At 43.1% G+C, this 22,932-nt stretch overlaps 1 protein-coding gene across 3 annotated transcripts in view; it reads left to right on the top strand.

Moving 5' to 3' along the window:
- Window positions 1-22,932, top strand: part of LOC144799602 (phosphatidylinositol 4,5-bisphosphate 3-kinase catalytic subunit alpha isoform-like) — a 308,439-nt gene that overhangs the window by 157,517 nt on the left and 127,990 nt on the right. For all 3 annotated transcript variants that reach the window (XM_078671001.1, XM_078670999.1, XM_078671000.1), the window contains 5 exons: window positions 8,218-8,323; window positions 10,491-10,643; window positions 11,887-12,021; window positions 12,924-13,045; window positions 15,438-15,519. In XM_078671001.1, coding sequence (XP_078527127.1) covers window positions 8,218-8,323; window positions 10,491-10,643; window positions 11,887-12,021; window positions 12,924-13,045; window positions 15,438-15,519 — 598 coding nt within the window. The remainder of the gene's footprint in view (window positions 1-8,217; window positions 8,324-10,490; window positions 10,644-11,886; window positions 12,022-12,923; window positions 13,046-15,437; window positions 15,520-22,932) is intronic.

Below are 22,932 nucleotides of genomic sequence, written 5' to 3'. Positions count from 1 at the left end.
CCCTGGAGTATGAAAACGGTTTGTCCGGCAATAGGAAACAGAGCCCGGTCTCAGTCAGCCAAGATAAACTTTATTTTGGCAAAAAAGCCATAAAAGCAAAATACAATAATAAAACATCAGTTAAAAATCCACATTCACTATTGTACAAATCCAAAGTAACACAGTTACATAAAAATATTGCCAGGGCAAAAAGGTGAAACACCATCTTCATTATAACTCGGGTCTCCTGATATAAAAAGCTGCTTTTATAAAACTAAGTATTGCAAAGCAAATTTCGAGGGAGCATAGAAACTTCGAGAAAATTAACTCTTCCTTCTGATGTCTCTCCTTAGCCTTTTAGTATGGCAGCACCAGAAAATGGCATCTTGGCCCTTGATATAAGGAGCAAAACAAAGTTAAGTGGCTGGTGCTTTGAATAGAGAGGTTGTCACACCCATACAGAGTTAAAATCTGATTCCATCCCCCTGATTAAGGGGGAATAGGGGGTTTAAGTGCAAACTCTAAAAAGAATAAGACAATAACGATATGTCAGGTTTGTAATCCACCTTGAATACGGCTCGATGCTACGAGCTGTTGAAACATCGACATAGTTTTCAATTGTACGATTGGCCTTAAACAACTCTAAGCGTTTATTCGAGCACTGCTCCAAATACAATTATTCGACACATGACTTGTGGTTGGAGCCAATAGAATGTGGGTATCTGTAAAGATCTGACAGGCCCGAACTATCGAAGGTATCAAACCATCGAATTTGGTCCATCCTGTCTAGTAACATACAGTCAGACATACAAATTCTTGTCAGACCAGCCTCTGGGGATGGCCATAGTTTTACCCACAGTAGCAGGGAGTGGCTAGACCAATCAGATCTTCCAAATATGGCATCCCAAGGTCCTCATGGCAGATAAGAGGGGCTGTACCTCCTATGACTGACAATGGTCCGCGCAAAAGTTGATTTTCTGCTCATTGTAAAATTTCCACTTTGTTGTACCCCCGGAGGCCAGCACCACATTTATTTATTATTTGTGCATTTTTATATAGCGCGGACTTTACCAGAAGGTGTCAGAGCGCTTCACAATAGGAACAGAACTGGTACATGAGAACATTACAAGTGAACCAAATAAAAAGGCAAACGTTACATTAAATGAAGCAAAAATGACAATCGTGAGCCAGCAAAATACAAGAGGTAGCAAACGGTGCATTACAAAAGTGACAATCGTGAACCAACAAAATAAAAGAGGTAGCAAACGGTGCAATACAGGAGGAAAAAGTGACGTGTGCAAGTTACAAAAGCGTACAAGGTAAACATAAAGCTATAATACTGCAATATATGGAGGGCACTCAAGCACAAGAACAAATAAGAAGGGAATGGTGGCACTTGTGCAGGTAAACAATTGTAGGAGGTAGAAAACAGTGTGTTACAAGAGAAAGTGACGGGTGCAGGTTACACATGAGTACTAAGCACAGGTAGAAAGATAGTACTGCACAATATGGCAGACTCTCAGACCACAAGAACACACTGGGAAAACACTTCCAAAGTCATGTAAAGTAGATTTATCTATAATGGAAGGGCTTCCTTCGGATAATAGAGAGGGCATGAGTTACATTTGGAAGTGTCTTTGAAGGAGGAGAGCTTTGAGGTCAGTTTTGAAGGCCTGGGAGGAGGCGGTGGTCCGGAGCTGAGGCGGAAGGGAGTTCCAGATTCTCACCGCATTGCCCGAAAAGGATTGTGCCATCGTTCCATAGACCCCCACTGAAATGCACTTACTCTTAAAAAGGTTCAACATTTCTGGGATTGGTTTATTTTGTAACTTATGGGCAAATCTAAAAATGGCCTCAATATTTCTATAAAAAAATCTGACATCTAAGTGTTGAAAGCGGGGTCCAACTTAAAGACTAAAAGGTTAAAAAGAATCCCAAGATAGTTAAAATCTTTTTCTTTTGACAAAATGGAACCATCCCCATGGTAAAAGGCTTTGACTTGGTGCTGGGGCAGCCACATGTCATAATATGCGACTATGAAAAATGTACTTTAAGATCCAGGTCCTCCATGTACACTAAAAACAGGTCTAAAAAGGCTTGGAGGCTAATAGCAGCACGCACAATCAAAACTGCGTTGTCCGCATATAATAAAATGGGATTCGTCCCATACAGGGTGCATCCTTATGCCCCTGGTTGACCTAATGAGAGGGGAGGATTCGTCAGAGGGACCATAGCGAACCCTAACTGCGAGATCCTGATGCAGGCGCATGATGAGACTCGAGAGATCGCGTTCCACTCCCATTTTGCACATTAGTTCCCACAGCTTAGAAAGGTTCAAGAGGTCAAAAGCGCTTGATAAGTCTATAAAAGCAAGGTGCAAAGAGCCTTTTTTGCCTTAACATTCTTCCCCCCAGGTTAAAATTAAGATTTAAACATTGCTCAGTGGCCCCAATACCCATTCGGAATCCAAACTGGGCATCTGACAGTATGTTGCTTGCAAGGGCTCACTCCTCAAGACGGGCCAGTAATATTCGGCCGAGGATCTTATCACTGGCGTCAATTAGTGAGATTGGCCAGTAACAGGTGATCTGAGACCAGTCACCTTTTTAAAAAAAAAATAGGGGTTGCGGTAGCAGTTTTCCAGAACTCCAGAATGGGACCCAACACCACAGATCTGAATACATCAATGAGTAGTGTGACCCATAGGATGGAATTAGATTTTAAAATATCCGCAGGAACCCCATTGGGGCATGGTACTTTACTTGAGTTGCACTTATTAATAGCAATGATGACCTCGCTTACTTCAAACAGGTGTTGGAGATCCTGAGGCAAACGTGAAATTACTTACCATCTAGATCTAATAAAGGAGGAACATTGTCTGGGTCAAATAATCTTGAAAAATGCAGGGCCCATGACGCCATCGGAAGAACAACATCAATGCTAAGATAGTCTTGCTCCTTATGAAATGGTCTGTTAACCAACTCTCAGAACCGTGAGCTATCTCTCAATTTGCAAGCCACAAAAAGGTCATCCCAGGCTTTACTCCTTAATTCTGATTGTTTTTGTCTTCAATGGCTTGTTTATATAGTCCTCTGGCATGCTTGACTTCAGAAACTGCCCGGGGATGTTTTTTCAATGCAGCCATCAAAGTTTTGTGTGCCGATGAACAGACTGAGTTGAACCAGCGGGAATGTAACTTCTCCCGGGCGGGAGCCGTTAATATAAGATTAGTAGAAATAATGCTGCAAATTTGTACAAATATGAGATGGATCGCGTCTGAGCTCAAATCATTGGTTAAACAGGCCATAATGGAAGCTCTGGCTTCCCCAATGATGAGATAGTTAAAAGGTACTGGGTTAACCTTCTCCCATTTTATCGTTCGACCTTTATTTCTATTAATCACCAAATTATCAGGGCAATTTGCTTTAGGGATTTTAGCGAGAGAATCTACCTTAATATAAAGAGGGTTATGATCTCTCAGACAATTGCTGGTAATTACAAAGTCCTAGAGATAGGGGATAATTCAGGTGACAAGAGAATATAATCTTTGGTGCTACCCGTTACACCCCTGTAAAAGTTGGAACAGAAGCATTTTTAAAACCACACACATCACTAGGAACAATTAGATTATATCTCAAGACCAGTTCATTTAAAGCCTCGCCTTTGACAGAATTTGAAAAGTGTGTTCAATTTACAGATTGACCATCGCTAAAACCACAAACCATAGTATCTGAGAACCTACATAAGGTGATATTAAAATCACCATCCCAAATAATAAAATCCATGCCTTTAACAGTTTTAAAAAATCAGTTAAAAAAGCATTTAGCTGAGCAATGATGTCCCTGGAGCACTAGTTAAATATATGAAAATAGAAATTAAATAATAAAATGTCAAAATTGCCCGACAGTGCCAAAAGAAAATAAGAAGACCAACATTTAGAGACAGTAACATCAGTGATTGTAACGGAAAGGAAAGTGGATAGGCCCCTGCTAGCTCTACCCTCCTTAGAGGGCAAGGCCAGTTGGAAAAGACCCTGGTAACCATTTATATTAAAGTCAGACAGCGACCAAGTTTCTTGGCAACATATGATGTCATGGCTATTTATTAAATGTATACAATATTCATCATTTTATTTACGTGCTCCAGCAATGTTCCATGAAACCATACTAAAAAACGTTTTGTTAGGGTCCCTCAAATAAGAATTTACAAGATGGGCCGAAGCAAAACTCCCAGAACTAGTTGATTTTAGGGATCCATATTATAAACTCGACCTCGAAAAGACTCTACACCCTTGTTAGCTTGATCATGATGAAATTCTAGCATTGAAGGCGGAACAACAGCATTACCAAATAAAGAAGATGGAATCTTGCAGCGTTATTCTATTTCTTCTAGAGAAGCCAAGGGTTCAAAAATATTTCCAGTAGAAATATTGTATCTCCGGCTAGGCAGTGTTAGGTGATCTTTAACAACAACTGGATTTATTTTGGACAAAATAGATGGACTATAAAAGTAGCCTAAAGGTACAGCCTGGATTTTATCTGAGATTTGAGGTTAGTTGCTCAGTAAGGCAAAAGGGACTCTGCGGCTCATGGAGATCTAAAATTAACAATCGCACAGTCCCCCGGGGTTTCCTTTCTCCCCGGGCCTAACCAGGGTGTTCTTCAGGCTATAAAATTTGGGAGAATAAATCCTCCATCCAGCCACCCATTTAGTTCTGAGCCAGTAAATAGTTTTGTTCTTTACATTCAAAACATCCTCTTGTACTTGAGGTGCAAGTGTAGGATTTTTTTTTAATACTAAAACGTAAGGAGTACCCCCGGGGGGGGGGGGAGTTGTGGAAAAGTCTGAATCCTTCCAGAAGATCTTGGAGGTACACTAGATAAGCCATTTTTAACAGACTACTTCCGGCCAATGTTTGATGACGATCCAATTTCAGACTGGTTCTTTCTTGAGCCGTCTAAATAAGCAGACTAAGAGCTTGGTATCATAGAATTGGGACCAGCCCTTGTATCTTCTTTTGCGGCAAAGACAGATAAAGAAGCCACAGGCCTCACTTCCAAACTTGAAGGGGGTTGAGACTCCCCCCTCAAGTCGCTGGGAGAAACCGGGAGAAAACAGTTCATTGAATTTGGATTCAATGCTTTCCAATCGTGAGGAAATAGAGTCAAACCCGATTGAGATCTCATTCAAAAGGGATACCTTTAGGTCATTGATAAGAGCCCCAGTGGGATGCAATTTACATCCAAATTGGCTGAGACTTTACCAGACACAGTGGGTGAAATTGAAGTACAGGAGTGCTTCCTTTTGGAGCTGACTGTCGTTCGCTTCTTTTTTACTGTCTGGCCCCCAGTTGCACCTCTTCCTACATCAGAGGTTCTCTCTTCTACCAGGGAAGTATCCACAGCCATTTCTGGGCGTAATGGCTTATTTGATAGATTTGTTGATCCCCGCTCTGATTTGGGCAGGCAAAGTTGCTATAGCTGGAGTTAAAGGGCTTCCCGGTGGAGAGGAGAGTGACAGGCGGTGTTTCGCCAACTCAATCTCTTTTGAAATCACTCTCGCAGCGCGTTGCAAAAAACCATCCAGTGTAGTCCAGTGCTCCCAGTGGGGCTAGTGTGGCTCTCCGTTTTCCCATGTCTCAAGCAGTGGTGTGGTCCAGGCGTGGACAGGCGCAGACGGGCCCTTTCTTGGCGTGGACATGCACCCGGGCACGTCCCGTGCTGAGGGAACCAAAGGTTGCCTTTATGCGCCTCCTGGCTCGATGGAAAACCTTGGCGTCCATACTGCTGTGGTTGCTGTTGGGGCTTGATGTGAGAGCCCCCTCCTGCTGGTAAACAGAGTCTCGATATCAGCTTGATTGAGCTCTCATACTCCAAGAAGCCTGGCACTTAGAAGGAAAACAGGGTTTTGTAATTAGTCTCAAACTTAAACCCAGTAGTATTGCTTAAACAACAAGGCTTTCATCTGAGAAATGTACATGTAATATGTGATGAAAAACACCAACACAACATTACAGTTGACAAAAAAATGATATAAAATGTCCAACCCAATGTAACAAAAAAAAATATTTAATGAATACAGTGACAGATAATGCCACACATCTAATGTGCAGATCAGAAGACATGAAAAAAAAAATGTAGTACTTTTTTAAAATTCAAATGCAGTTTGTGGAAGTGACAAAATGAATCCCTCTAATGCTCTTGTGATTAATCGTAAAATGGCCATTTGGGGCAGCAATGCATTTGCTCTGGGCACAGAAACCAAAATATAAACTCTAGGGAATACTTTAAAAAAAATGGTTTTCAGAAAATATTTCCCTTGCAGTAGCAAACGTCCTGGTTTTAAAAATATCAGATACATAATTGTCTGGATCATCACAACTGTTGCTTCCTTCTTAGTACTCCCAAACTTTAAGGGATTTGTTATTGGGCAGGAGTACACAGGTACACGCGGCAAAAGGCGTTTCCCCATATCTTTCAGGTCTACAGCCAAACGTACAGGTGCTACTGATCTTGTAGGTAATGTGGTCTTTTTGTCTCTTGTGTCTTCCACAATTCCTAGACCCTGAAGAATAATTTTCTCATCCGTCGAAATAAATTGTGATAGTTGTTCCGCATACCTTACTTTATATTGTCGGTTGGCAAATTGAGATGTATGCTTCGGGCTATTGCCAATTTTTCTAAATGCTGCTATCAGGTTTGTGAAAATGTGGCTGGGTTGTTTGTTGCACTTTACACAGCTATAGTTGGTAAAATGAGCTTCTGGCCTTGGTCAATTTATTTCCACCTTCCAAGAAAGTATGGCCCTGCTGCTTGCACTTTACAATGTTCCACCTGCTTAAATGAATTATACCTCTTGGGTTATTAAGGATTCTTAAATGTTCTTAATTGGTATATGTTCATGGTGACCCTTGATTGAGTCTTCAATGTGAAGAAATTCAATTTTTTATATGTAATGTCCTTTTCAGGCTGTCGATAAGTGTTGCTGGATTAATCAAACTAAGTGTTATGCATGGAAGTTATGATGTTTGTAATTGTGTATATCAAATGAAGTCTATGTAATATTTCTCTAAGAATTTATTTCTTAGAAATTAAGGTTTTTAACTGACAAAAACGTCTGGAAAGACGTGACCCTCTTAGCCTTGTAGATCAACTAAAGTCCAGCTATGCTGCTCCACAGAAGGGCATTTCTAATCATGAGGAAGCTTTACTTCTACTCCTCAGTCCTTCCTCAGATGGACAAGAGTTCTTCCAGCAGAGCAGTATTCTGGTCCCTTCTTGATTCCAAGCAGCCCTCTGCCTTGAGAGTGGTGGTAAGCGCTGATATACAAGTTTAACCCAACAGTGAACCAGCCAGTCTCAATAAGTGAATCACGTGACAAACCCTGCTCATTCACGCCTTCCTTTTTCAGCACTATGATCCAGTTCCTGTTTCCCAAGGCTGACTTCCCACAATGCTTTGTTCCCAAGTTGCTATAGGTGACCAGCCCAAGGAAGGAGATTAAGGAACCCAATTTAATGTGGTGGTCTCAAAGACAGGAATATAGCAACTTTATAAAAGTCACTTGCAAAATATACAGTTCAAATCCCTGTTACCTAATAAATGACTTTCTTAACTTTTTCCAAGATTAAAGTTAGAAATTCATTGATGTTTGACACTGCACTAATCAAAACTGTGCAGTTTCTTTGGTAACACTTGTATCATGTTGCTCCTTCAAAAGCACTATGTACCCAGGCCACAGGTTTATAAGGCATGCTGACAGCTGACTTTGATAGTGTTAACCTTGGCATACTAAGTGCAACAGATGGTATTCAAATTGCACCAGATGGTTCAGTTTCCATTTCTCCACCCAGGCCTGGGATGTTGTGTTACATTACTGCGTGGGGGTTACATATTTGATTTATACAATTCCAATATGTTTCACATACTTACAATTGCATTTCACAAATGTACATTTTTATGCCAAGAAAATAAGAGTTTTTCCCAGAATCACACAATTTTCTTTCAGTGCCAAGGTCAGGGTTTAAACCCAGAGCAACAGATTCCAAAGGTGTCAGATTAGCCATTAGTTTTCAACACCTCATTGCTGGGTGGTGACAAATGCCAGCTATCCAGGTTCATGAAAGTCAAGACATCCAGAGGAAATGCAGAGAAAGGGTAGTATTCCTAGAGAGGGGATGATGTCTGCTTTTGCTATGTCGTTGATATTGATTCTGCATTTTTTCTCTCAATACACAGGTGGAATGAGTGGCTGTCGTACGATATATACTTGACGGATCTGCCTCGTGCTGCACGTCTCTGCCTGTCAATCTGCTCAGTAAAAGGCCGGAAAGGTGCCAAAGAGGTACTGACCCTGTGAGTTATAGATTGAAGCCATTCGGGGATGAGGTGGGTGGTCCTGTCCTGACTCTTCTATAAATTGACCTTTCCAACTATCTCACTGTGGGTTAACATGACTGCACGCAACCCTGGGTGTAGTTCGCGTAGTAGCGCTACACATAGCTACGCGAAGTGCACTTCGCGCTACGCATAGCTATGCAAACTGCGTAGTGCACTGTGCAAAATGCTGTTCACACTGATTGCACAGTGCCGGATGCTTGTCCCCACTGTGCAATCAGTGCAAACCACATCTTGCACAGTGCAAGCGGTCATTTTTTTGCCGCTCGAGTAGATTTCTACTCGAGCGGCAGCTTTCTCAATGCGGACTGGTAGTTACTCATCGCGAGCGGTCGCGAGCATACGCGACCACTCGCAATAAGAAACATGACCTCCCCGCGTTGCGAATCTTGCCGGGAGGTTTATTTTCCATGCTCGCGATCTGCAACTTTGTTGCTGATCGCGAACGAGGAAAAAGTCTCGCCGGGATGTCATTTTGCTCGCTCGCGGTCCCCAACTTTACGTTGAGGACCGCGAGCAAGCAAAAAATGACTGCTGCACTATGCTAAGCTACACATGTTTGCACTGTGCTACGTGCAATTTGCGTAGTGCAAAGTAGCGCAAACTTCGAAAACTAGGCAAGTGTAGCGTAGTACTTCGCCCAGGGTTAGACTGCAGTCAAGGGAAAGGCTTATCTTCTAGGTTTTCTGCAGTGGGCATTTTTCAGTGCACATTGATATCCAGGATTACAATTACTGTGGCTGCAATTCAGGTCTTATTTTATCAGAAAATGTTTATAGAAAAGCATTTTATTTAAGTTTCTTATTTTCATTTTTATGCGAACTGTCATATTCTTGACTTACATGGCATACCACAATCGTAGCCGGCTATGGCACTATGATTGATTGTCTATAAACCAAAATTTCAGAGACTGAGCATCCATGAAAATTTTTAGCTGACAGTCAAGCTAGAAGTTGTTCAAAGAATTCATGATAAACTTATATTAAAAATAATAGTGGCCATGTATCATGTATCTCTAGGTTCGCTGTTATGTTATTAAGATTTGTAGGGAGCTTTGTCTTCCATTTGGGTATCTCGGTGCAGAGCAAGGTGGGCAGCCAGACTGCCATGGGGGAAGGAAAAGGGGGCAGGGACATATCAGTAAAGCCAGGTTTTTAGCTGCTTCTCGAGGTAAGACATAATGAGATGTGTAGGACGTAATGAGACGGATTGTAGTGGGATACTATTCCAGTGGGATTTCTCCAAATGGGAAAAGAAGCAGCCACAAGATCTTGAACTTATGCGTAAATGTTGTTTAGATGGATAGGCGAAGTATGAAGGAATTACTGAGATCATGCAAAGAGACACTATTGCAGCAAAAGGCGGAGGGGTGAGGCAGGAAGATGCATGTCTCTGTGAGATTGCAGAGCAGTATGAAAAAGGCCCTTTTTCTGGATGGACAGCCAGTAGAGGGCTTTAAGATGTAGGGTAATAGATGTGTGGGCTGGAAGATTGAAGACCAGATGACTTACTGTGTTCTGAATGACCTAAAGTCTATTGGGGAGGTACATAAAAGTACCTATGTATAAGGCATTACCATATTCCAGGCGGCTGGTTTTAAGGGCCTGAATAACAGACTTGCGTGAGTGGACTGAAAGCCATTGAAAAATGTTCTAGAGCATTTTAAGGATGCTGAAACTGGTGGCTGATGCAATCTGGTCAGCAACTTTGAGATTACTGTCCGGTATGATCCCAAGTTTTTTCGACAGAGGAAGTAGGGCGTGGGAGGGGCCAACTTCTGGTGCCCACCAGATATCGTCTCAAAAGGAAGCGGAGTAGCCAGAGAGAACGAGTTCAGTCTTGTTGCTGTACAGCTTCAGACAGTGCTCATGCATCCCATTGGCCGCATCCAACATACAGGCATTACATCTATTTTGAGAGAAGATGATTCCAAAACAGTGTTTGCTGACGACGCACTAATCATTTAAAGCTGCAGAGGCTCTTTGTATGCTATGTCATGTTCATTTATCAACCCTTAAAGTAGTTTTCCGTGGTCCTATATCACCAGATAAAAGGTCCTTTGTGCCAAGTAATGCATTTCTGCCTTGAGTGAACCCTCTAATTTGCTGTTGCAGGAGCACTGCCCACTGGCCTGGGGAAACATTAACCTCTTGGACTACAAGGACACATTGGTGGTGGGCAAGGTTGCACTGAATTTGTGGCCAGTGCCCCATGGGCTGGAAGACTTGTTGAACTCCATTGGCGTCAGTGGCTCTAACCCCAACAAGGTAGGTGGAACCATTTCCATGAATAGGGCATTTGAAACTGGATTAATGTAGACTTGATGGAGAATGCTTACTACCAACATAATGCTCCACCCACCAAATTAGGATACCGGCGGACCTTTGGTTTCATCAAAGCGGAGACTACTCCTACACCGTGATTAACCCCTTCAATGTCCCTGTGGAATAAGGATCGTCTGAGGCAGACCTCTGATTTCACCCACCTTATTTAGATTGGTGGACTTAGAGGTCAGTTAACACCACAGGAAAACCCTGGCGGTAAGGGGCAGTGAAAACCGCTAAATACTCCCCTCACCATAGGAGAGGGGGTATTTTTTTTCAAAAAGAAAATCCCGCTTTGGGATTTCTTTTTTTGAAAATAAAAAAAGAATACAGTTTGAAAATAAAAAAAGAATACAGTTGATTCAGGGCTCCGTCATGTTGACGGAACCCTGCACCAAACTGCAAAGAGAATTGACCGGAACCACCGTGATGACCGTTCCTGACAATGCTTTAAGAAATTAAATGAACACCTGCTTGGTGGTCATTTCTAAATCTGGCGGACAGTACCGCCGTCAGGCGATAGAGTAATTAACTCCTTCGCCCTGGTGGAGAAACGGGCTACCCACCAGATTATAGATTTGGCCCTTAGTCGACTATTGTTGCAAGTGGTGCTGTATCTGGAGTTCAAGTCTCACAGGAGGGTGCTCTTGAATATTTTTTGCAAATTACACCACATCTAAAGTTGGACTAATGAGGAGGCGGTAGTTTCTTTTCTATTTCTTGCATGTTGCCAGGGCGTGAACTTGACTAATCATGTCAGTGGGTGTCAGGGGGTATTTTCCTCCTGGAGACAGTAAATCATGAGATGAACTGATCATGTTGTTTGAGGGAAGGTCTGTTTTCAAGTTCTTTCAGGAGACACGCTTTCTTCAACTATTCACAATGGTGAGGATTTATCCTCTGTGTACTGTTGGAAACACCCAATCTGGATGTTTTTTTTTTTTTGGGGGCGGGGGGCTTTGTCTTTTTCATTTTGCAAGAGACATCATGACTGGAGTTTGACTAATTGTGTTTTTAAGTTAATGTAAGGACCATTCATGCTAGTGGGAATCTTATATTTTTGCTGTAAATGTACTACCCGGATATATATACTATGTGTTGATGGGAGTTTATGATTATTTTTCTGCACAATGTGCCTGGAGCTGAACTAATCACATTATGTGGGTCTCTCTTTTATTCCTTTCAGGAAACCCCCTGTCTGGAGCTTGAGTTCAGCTGGTTGGGTCATGCTGTGAAGTTTCCAGACACCCCACAGATAGAGGAGCACGCAAACTGGAGTATGAGCAGGGAACTTGGGCTGAACTATTCTCTCCTAGGGGTGGTAAGTGCTCTTGGGAACACACATCTAAACCAAAGATGGTAAATGTCATTTAGAGAAAAACAACATAAAGACAGTTGAGCAAGGATAATGAAATGTAGCAGGAAAGACCAGATCCCCTTCCCAAGAAATTGAAACAGCAATCCTGCAGGCGAGAGAGTGTGAGAGACAGAAATAGACAGAGATAGCACTACCTACAAAGAGACTGAGCAAGGCTAAGGCCCTCACAGGCAGCTACTGCATGGCTGTTCCACCAGAAAAGATCCTCTGACACCCTAACAATCTGGGATACTTCAGGGCCTATGTTTGGAGAGGTGAAGACTAGGGGCCGTAAGATGGGGACCCAGGGGCACAGGGACAGAAGAACCGTGGATACTCATTGAGGTAGGCTAAGTGATGTAAAGACCGAGAGAAGACCCTAAAGAGACAAGAAGGCATTGGGCGACAGACAAAGACGTTCCCTTCTGTTTTGCCTTTTTGTTCCTGTGAATCTCTTTTGTGCCCTTTTGCTCTCTTTTCCTCCTGTGGCTTCTCTGGTACCTTTTACAAAAAAAATCTGTTAGAGGAATGAAGGGAAGATACAGACAAACTGAGCATGAGAGACCCTGGGGCCATTGGGCACTGTTAGAATTATCCATCAACAAGCTAGGAGACCCATAGAGCGAGAGCGTGAGACATGCACACAGGTAACTAGTCAGGCAAACTCATGGATCCACCAAGAGGTAGCACCTGTAGGAGAGTCAAATGCCCCTTGTTCTCCTGAAAGTAAGATGCATTGCTGATGAAGTGTTGGATTTGTTAGCTTGGACAGGAACTTCCGACTTGCCTTTCTGCTCCTGTACCCTGATTCCAGTTTGTGACAGACAATACTGATGATACCAAGTCAACCTTCTGTCATTTCACAGAGCAACCGCCTGGTGAGAGACAGTCTAATGGAAAATGAAATTGAACAACTGCGAAACATCTGCAACCGGGACCCGCTGTGGGAGATAACTGAGCAGGAGAAGGACTTCCTCTGGAGACACAGGTGTGTGTGTCTGTCTGTCTGTCATTCTTTAAGGGAGATATGGTTGAATGTGTCCTAAAGATGATCATATCATTAAACAGTCTAAAACTGTTGGCACTCTGTCCAAGGGGTGTGGTATTGGTATTCTCTGCTGTTTGCAGTTTGTGGTCTTGCAGTGCTTAACAGGAGCCTCTTAGTAAGAAATGGGGATGACCTGGTGCTGACTGCGATGGTGACCCCAGATAAAAGCACCAGAGATTTTGCACACAGATCAGTGTCCCTGCTGTTCTGTTATGCGTGGAGGAGGCTTAGTGATTGTGCAATCTTGTAATCATGGGACCTAGCAGTTTATTTTGTGAGATGCTACTTGATCACCTGAAGAGGCTGTGAGGTGAGGTTGGGTGTATAGGTGGATGCGAGGTAGGGATTGAGGCTCTGCTGATATTGCATGAATGTTCTGATGGGGCACAGCTGGTAACTAACTTCTGTTTGTATGGTTGCTAACATCAGGAGGATGCTTGATCAGCCCTAATTTTAAAGATCTTGAAACCCAGAGAAAGATTAATCCCTCTGGTAGATTTTGTCCTAGCACCTATAGCAAGGGTTAGAGACAAACAAGAGCACTCACTACCGGGTCGTTGCATCACAACCAGTATGGAGAGGCACTGTAGGTCCTGCTGATGGTGATCACAGAACAGAAACAAACATTTGCCAGTAAGTGATACTTCATAGGTTGACCTGCTTGCATCTAAACAAGATAGGACTGCCTATTTCCTATTTGATTCCCTGGGATATTCTGTTGCCACACCTGGCAATAGCCATGGGCTCCTCAAATTGTTTCGGTTTTCCAGATGCGTAGAGAGTACTTTTTCTCAACTTGGATAAAGATTCCTTCATGGTCAGTAAGAAGTCCTGTGCATTGTAGGAATTAAAACAGACCTTCACAAATGACCCTCGCATGATCATTCACACCATGTGCAGAAGACTGCCTAATATGTAAAACCGCCTCGACTATAACTCTTAAGGCTGAGTTTTTGCCCTTTAAGGGCCCTGAAACGGATGATCTACCTCTAGGGTGGTTAAGGGGGTGATTCAATAAAGGCTATTCCAACTATGGCTCCTTTGAAGAAGGCAAAAAAAGAGAAAATGAACTGCAAGTGACCCAAGAGGCCTCTCTGGAGAAAATGTAATCTCCATTTTGTCGTTCTGCTCTACTGCCTCAAAAAACCTCCAACACACCTACAAATGTCGAAGACGTGTTTCCTCTAAAGGATAGCTCCCACTCAACCACTGGCATCTCGTCATAGACTTTCTAAAATCTCAAGCCACAAACCTTGCTGGTGGGAGGGGCCTCGCCAGCCCAGATTCCACACCAGTGACGTTTTACATCTAAGAAGAGACTTCTGTCGGGGTCAGTCCACAGGAATGTGCCTGGTCCAAAATGCAGAAGCAAGACATAGAGGAGCTCTTGAGCTGGTCTGGGTGTGGAGAGAGAATAAACCACTGACCAGAACAGAAAATAGGCAACATTATCTGGATTAGATGTGAGCCCACTTTTTTTAAGGGAGCTCTCAATTCCAACTTTGATCCATACATTTTGAGCATTTTTTTAATTGAATTTACAAATCATTTAACGGCATTCAAGTTTAACAACATCAAGGTTTATTACTTTTTCTCCCCAAAATTATTTTTGACACAATCTCCCCCCCCCCCCCCCCACAACTCCATGAGTACCAGAGAGTTTGTGTGCAGCATCTCCAATGATCATTTAATCTCTGGGTTTCTTCTGGGACCATTCAGCAGTTTTAGGATTTGGGTGACGCGTATTGTTTCTGAGCATAGTTTTCTGTGTTTTGCATCAGCTCTGCATTCCTTCGCTTGAGTGCCAGATAGGATATCCATGACCAGTTTGCAGTTCTTTCATTTTCCTATATGAGCACCAAGTACAACTGGTTGTGCACATAATATGCTGCATAAACACCTTTGTCTCATTGGCCACCAATAAGTATGATCCTCAGTCATCTCCATGTTGGCCTCATACCCCTCTCTATGGGCATGCAGGTGTGTACCCACATATGTGCCTTCACATGTCAGTGTACTGTACCTCCTGTGTACACAGGAATTTTTTTTCCATGCAGTCCCTCATTTTGTGCATGCACCCCACATCCCTGTTTGGCCACTGAGATGTGTATCCATACATGAGCGTCTGTGACCGGTCTGGCCAATAGTCATCTCTGTAAGTGCTTCCGATAGCTATAGGTGTTATCACCGCATGTATCAATGTGTCAAGTGGTCTGTGTGCTCTATATATTTGTATCAGTGTACATGATGTTCACGCTACGTGTTCTCTACATTATTTAAGAACTAGTAATCTAGTAAAGAAAATAACTTTCGCTTCTCAACCTTGTTTTAGGCAATATTGTGTTAATATCCCGGAGACGCTCCCCAAACTGCTGCTGTCTGTCAAATGGAACTCCAGGGACGAGGTGTCACAGGTAAATAATGGATGCATGTGTGGCTGACGCAAGCTCCGCACAGGCGACTGTGAGCCTGCTGCCTAAGTGGAAGACCACGTATCTCTATACTGCTTCCAGGCCAGAGATTATACATGTGAAATTTACTGTGTGTGTAAAAGTGCACACTGGCTGAGCATACATTAAGTGTTGCAGTGTATTGTTGGGCTTAATGTGGGTGGTGGGTAAGTCTGTGCTGTCTGAGACGGGAAACATCCTTTACAACGAAACTTTTTCCACGGAGTACCTTTACAACGCACAAATTACAACGCAAGTCGTTACAATGACTTGCGCTGGAGGGCGCTGCAGGATAGGGAATAGTTTAATTTACTATCCAAAACCTTCCCTACTATCCACGGGGACTGGAGTTGGAATAGTAAATTAAACTATTCACTATCCAGCGCCCCCCAACGCAAGTCGTTGTAACGACTTGCGTTGTAAAACCTGCGTTGTAAAGGCATGCGTGGAAAAAGCATGCGTTGTAACAACATACATCCGTCTAAGACTTCAGACCAAGTCACAGTATCTAGCCAGCAGGCAAGCGGGGTGTAATTGCACAAGTTTGTTTAGAAAGTCTTTGCATTTGTCAAGTTTACACATCAGGAGCCTATTAGGAGAGTTGTATTGTGAGTTTGCTTCTTGAGTATGTGGCAGGGGTTTGCCACCGCTGAGGGGCACTTTGGAGTTGATACCATGCCATCCTCTTGGAAGAGCCATCTTGAGCCATGAAACAAAGATCAGGAGTGTGTGCAGGGTTGCCCACTTTGGTGTTGGATTCACAAGGAGAGAGTTCTTTTTTAACAAAGTTATTGTTCCTAGTTGAGGAATGGACTAGTTGGGTTCAAATGAAAAGAGAAAGGGAATATAACACTTGACACAGCAAGGGTAATGGGATAAACCAACATAAAGCATAAGGGACAAACCAGTTCGGGGAAATCATGTATGGAACAAGCAAACAACATGTGATGCAAACTTTTTCACAAAAGTGCAGTAATACAGTCAGTCAGTCAAATATTTTCATGTGGGGCTCAAGCCCATCAAACAAACATACATTTAACAAGTACAATCATTTAATTTCAATGTGCACCTCAATAAATTGCTGGAAACAAAATAGTGAATTAGAATTTTTGTTAAATCATAACCCTCTACATCATCCATGTTGCAGTGCTTCTTCCTCAGGAACCATACAGAAGTGCAAACCCCGGCTAGACTAAAATCTATATTTTCTCTTGTATCTTATCTTAATATTCTTTGAGCTGACTTGCATTGGAGCTCTCCAATCTGACGGCAGATAAGACTTATACATTTCCTGCGAGGTTGATTATAGGCTTTGCATTAAAACTACATGGGTGTCACAGATTCCGTTTGATCCCCAAAAAACTGAGCATTTAGTAGAAGACAGAGGTTTGTCTTCTGATTTGATACGAAACCTATTGTTCAGGAGCATCCCATACCTAAACTTGACCTAAACGTGACTTAAATTTGTTTGGTGATGGCGTGCGTGATGGCATCTAGGAACAGGTCAAAACTGGATACACATTTGAAGTTAATGAAGAGGACAGTGGGGCATCCATGCCTAGAGTTGATATACTCTCTTTCTGCCACATACAACCAATATGTGTCTTTTAGATAATCCTTAGTGATCAATCAGACCTCTCTCGGGTTATTCCACAGCTCAGACTGAGAGTGCAGCAGTGATGACACATAATTAAGCCGAGGGATTCTGCGATGACCATCTAAACCAGTAGTTCTTAACCTGTGGAGTCTGTGAAGCCTTACCAGGCGTCCACGACTGATTTGGAGATTAAATAATCACAGATTAGTAAAGTGGATAAAAATAAAGACGCAAAATGTACAACTGAAAATTTTAAAACATTCTATAAATGTGAAGGAAATTGAAATTGGAGGCTAAAATTGTTATTAGTATCCTCCGATTGATTCGTGGGAGCAGTGCAGGTGCATCAAACAGAGTATAGTATGGACGTTGACTGGCCTCAATTGAATTTAGAAATGCTCCAAACATCCTATTAAAATTTAGATTAATTTTTTATACTTATATTTGTTTGCGAATTAAATTAAATATTTATTAATTTGTGTATTTGTTTGATGAATGCTTGTTTCTGTATTTTTTGCCTTTGCTTTGTGGTATAAATCATCAAAATGCTTTGGGGCCACAGAAGTCAACAGTTCAAGAACTACTTCACTAGACTGTAACACTTCAAGGCACCATCTTGGAAGTAGGCAAAAAACAAGATGAACAGCTTCTAGATTTATTTGATCAGAAAAAAAACCATACAGGGGCGATGGTTGCAGATTTAATCCTAACCTTGAGAGTGCCAACACTATAGGTTTACTACGGGAATCTAGTGCTGATGTTGAGACAAAAAGCTAAAATACAAATACAGTAAACCTATGTGTTTAGAACACTATTTCCGTACTATACTTTTTTATTTTTAAAAAAAATTTTTATTAGCATTTCAAACAACAGTAATGTGTATATAAGACCAGTACTCAACAGCATCCATCTTTCAGTATATATAACGCATTACAGATTTCTGAAATAATAATTTGAGGTGGTGTACAGCTACAGCACATACAGAATAGTACATACAGTCAATCCATTTGATAAGTTTCAAGAAATTTTACTAAGTAAGTCCAGTAGTCTTTGGGACGAGAGCTGGCAGGTAGTTCTTCCTCATAGGTCTGCAAAGTGTCTTTACAGTACGTTAGATCCAGTAACCATTGCTTAACAGTAGGGACTTTTCTACTATTCCAGCACATAGAGACTCTACATTTTGCTAAAAGCAGAGCCACTTCACAGAACTTGCGCTTCAGGGCTCTGAGCTCCGGCAGTATGCCCAATAGGCATGCACGAATAGTGCAGTCGACTGGTACACCGATCATGGCACCCAGTAGTTCAGTGATCTTTAACCAATAACTCGCTATTTTGTCACAACCCCATGCTAGATGGGAGAAATCCGCATCCTGCATATGACATCTTTGGCATTTCGAGTCTGTACTAAGACCATATCGATGAAGCCTAGCCGGCGTATAATATGATTGGTGTAGGTATCTATAATGTATTATGCACAAGTTTCCATTGGATGTCGGTAGTCCAGTGAGGGCGCAGGCCATAGCCCATTCTTCTGGTGACATTGGGTCCTCTAGAATGACATTCCATTTGTCCAGCGCGCCCTGCGTGTTCCCTGCAATATCTTTTTGCAATGAACGGTACAATCTAGATACCATGTGTTTTGCAGTGGTGGACGTGAGAATAAGTTGTAAAGGCGCCAATTGCTGCGGTTCCGCTGGGTATGTAGGATAAAGCTTTTGTATAGCTTTTTGTAATCTAAAATACGTGAATTTAAACAGTAATGTTGGGTTGTTTATGTAAGTGAGGTCTGAAAAACTAATGATATGTCCATCTTTGTATAAATCACCCATCATATCTATACCCACTGCATGTAGGAGTCCCATTCCCACCTTCTCCTGAGTAACAGAGAGCTCCGGGTGGTGGTCGAGGGGCAGAGCTTCCGCATATAACGGTAGTTTATGAGCTTTTTTCCCCATAGTGCGCCAGGCCTTATTAGTAGTATCTACGGTGTTAATGTGTTTATTATGCAATGCAGGTCTGGTATGTGTTATGATAGCCCGCAGTGGGATAGGGTGTGCATCTCCTTCCTCAACAGCTACATGTGTAAGAAAAGGGATTACATGGAACCAATGGTGAGCGTATTGGGCTTGCGCACATAAATAATAGAGAAAGAAAGAAATCAGGTACTGTGTATCCTCCCTGTTCGAATGGCAGAGTAAGAGCGCGCAGTTCAATTCTGGCGTGTTTGCCCGCCCAAATGAGGGATAGAACCATGGAGTTAATTCTGCGAAACACTTCATTGATGGCTGTATCGGGATATTATTAAATAGATATAGAAGTTTGGGCAGAATCACCATTTTAACCACTGCTGCGCGATCCGCCAATGACCGTGGCAGCAGTTTCAACGTTTTACTTTGTCTTCTAGTTCAGACATCACACGGCCATAGTTCATGCGAATAACAATCTCTGGATCTCTATGGAACCATACACCTAAATATCTTATCGGGTCAGATTGCCACTCCAATGGATAATCCAGCTGCTGGGGAGTCGTAGTGTCAGTCAAGGGGATAATGTTAGATTTTTCCCAATTAATATGAAGCCCAGATTGTTGGCCAAATTTAATATATTCACGCAGCAAGGGGTTCAGGTTCAAGATCGGATCTCTCACGTACAGCATCATGTCATCCGCATACAGCGAAATATGTAGGGGCCGACCAGGACATTGAAGCGCTGAGTAGTGGTGATGCTGCCTAATTTTGCATGCAAGAGGCTCCAGTGCTAGAGCAAATAATAATGGGGACAGAGGACAGCCCTGTCTCGTCCCTCTTCGGATTAAAATGGGATCAGATATGTATCTGTTTACCTTTATACGTGCAGTGGGGGAGGAGTATAATAGCATTATCCATTGTAGATATATCGGCGGGAATCCCATTCTCTGCAGCACTGTATATAGGTAAGACCATTCAATAGAATCGAAGGCCTTGGCTGCGTCCAGTAAGACCGCCGCCCCCTTCGCGTTCGGTTCCAGATAGTGGAACACTGCAAACAGGGTTCTTGTATTATGCGCCGTAGAATGCTCTGGTATAAAGCCTGATTGATCTGGGCGCACCAGCATCGGCATCAGTGGCTGGAGGCGTGTTGCTATAAGTTTGGCAAGTATTTTAGTATCTACGTTTATAAGGGATAACGGTCTATAAGAATCACAATAGTCCGGATTCTTACCGGGTTTCAGCAGTGTAATCAGCATGGCCTCTCGCATTGATGGGGGGAGAAGTTGCTTCTCATGTGCGTCACCGTATAATTGCACAAGGTGCGGAGCCAGGGTATCTGCGAACGTTTTGTAAAATTCGCAGGTGAAGCCGTCTGGCCCCGGGGCTTTGCCATTTGGTAAGGATTTAATGGTGGTGAGGACTTCTTCAACAGTGATGGGCATGGAGAGGTACTCTCTATGTGCGTTCGAGAGCCATGCTATCTCCACATCTGCCAGGTACGCCATTATATCGGCGGTGTCTGGCGTAGGGTGGGATGTATATAGTTTTTCAAATGTGCGCATGAATTCCCTCAGTATATTAGGAGTGTCGTAGTGTGGGGTATTAGTGTCATCTCTGATCAGCTGCACTAATTGAGGGGCGCGCGGTGTGCAAATTCTGCGTCCCAGTGTTCTACCAGGTCTGCCCCCTTCGCCATAGGTTCTTGCTATTTGCCTTTTGGTGATGTATTTCAGTTCATCCTGCGCAAATGTGTTGTACTCAGATAACACTGTCCTTATCTCCCCTAGTAACGCAGCATTGTGTGTGCTGACATAGTCCCTTTCTAGAGCCCTTAGTTTCTCCTCTCTCATATCCAATTGACGTCGTATGTCTTTAAGTATGCCTGCAGTGGTGTTGATGCAAACTCCCCTAATTGTGGCTTTAAAAGCTTCCCATAGCAAGCTTGAATCGTCAGTCGTGGGGGCATTGATCTGGAAATATTCTGAGATCGCAGTGTGTATCGTTTCCGTGTACGTTGGGTCTAGCAATGCGGCAGCGTTGAATCTCCAGCTAAAGGGAGGAGGGATGTAATGCGGGATAACCAAAGACAGAAGTACCGGGTTGTGATCAGACAGTGTCCTGGGCAGATGTGTGACATCAGTTACCCACAGTGATAGCTGCTCTGTACCCAGCCAATAGTCGATCCGGGACCAGCTACTGTGAACTGCTACTACATGAGTTGCCTCAATACCATTTGGGTTGCGTGTCCTCCAAAAATCTAGAAGGTGAATTTCCGCCATTATATCCTTGAGCGTGTTCAGTGCTTTTTTGTGTGGTTCAGGTGTGTGTCCTGATCTGTCCATACCTTCCTGTAGGGCTATGTTGAAATCACCTCCCCATAAAATTTGTACATCTCGGAGATCAGACAGGACGCGCCATAAGTCATGATAGAAAGTGGGGTCGTCCACATTTGGCCCATATACATTCACTAGCGCTAAATGTTGTCCTCGGATGGTACCCAGTACCACTACATACCGACCCATCTCATCTGTGAGCACTTTAGTGACAGTGAAGTGCAGCCCTTTCCTACTTAGAGTTAGGACACCCCTTGAATAAGTGGAGTAGTTGGAGCCATGTGCAGATTCTGCCTATCTGGCACCCACGGTGTGCTTCACATGAGGAGCTAGGTGCGTCTCTTGTAGAAACGCTATGTCCACTTTGTGTCTATCTAAATACGCAATAACCTGTCTGATCTTTTTGGGATTATTGAGCCCACGGACATCCCAAGTCAGGAAATTCATTTGCACAGGTGCCAATTTCATAGCAGCCATCCTAGAACTTCATCAGCTATGTGTGCATGTGACATGTAGCGGAACGTCATACATTTGTGCAATCCTGTTTGCCTGGAAATCAAAACATTAATTAGAAAATTACAGTACTGAAAAGTAGCGATGCGTCTTAAGAGGCTTAGTCTGAAACACAAACTCCAACATCCCCTATTTCCCTTCCCACCCACTTTAGCATCCCAATCATGCCAAAGACACACCCTCAATAGAACAAATTGAAATTGAAACTTGTATTGGGGAGCACCCATTTGGGGGGTCCACCCGGTGCACAGTACTCCACCCGCTAGCACGGATGTGACCGGGTTGGTGTATATAACACGGATAACAACTGCTCGTGAAACTGTGAGCATGATTCCAGATAGAAGGACCAGTCATGGGATCAATCAGGGCCAAAACTGCCACCCCTAAACAGCACAGTGCTGCTCAGTTGTAAACGAGTCTATCGCATTTGGTCGCATGTCAAGGCACGCACAGTCATTCTAACATGGCGGAGCGTCATCCATGCGACCAGTTAGTGTGGGCAGCATGGTTTAGTCAACAGCAACAAAAAATCCGCCACCCCGTGGGAAGTCTAGAAGTAACCCATTTCACACCCATGTGGAATCAAGTGACAATGTTTGATAGTAAGTAACAGAGTGCAAGTCAGGTCACATCGGACAGTCCGCTGTATAGAATGGCCCCGGAATAATAAAATGCGAAAAGCAGTCACATATTCAGCGATTCGTGGTATTACACGGTTCACATGTTGGGGCCTACCTGGTGTCCATTTCTTCAACTGGACCCACACTCACGCAATGCGTGGTACAGACACCCCGGTTCCTCCCAAGCACCTTTGAGTCAATATTGATAATGGGCATTGTTACATGTCTACATCCAGTCAGTTTAGGTGCCCGGAGGTGGAGGGGTCTGGACCAAGGACAGGGACCAGTACATACCACAAAGTGTCTTCCGTCGAATATGGAGCAGCATGGAATTTCACAATAAG

This window comes from Lissotriton helveticus, chromosome 12 (genome assembly GCF_964261635.1).
Source record: "Lissotriton helveticus chromosome 12, aLisHel1.1, whole genome shotgun sequence".
Taxonomy (NCBI): Eukaryota; Metazoa; Chordata; class Amphibia; order Caudata; family Salamandridae; genus Lissotriton; species Lissotriton helveticus.
Note: the sequence above shows the minus strand (reverse complement) of the source record. Positions and strands in the feature narration are given on the sequence as shown.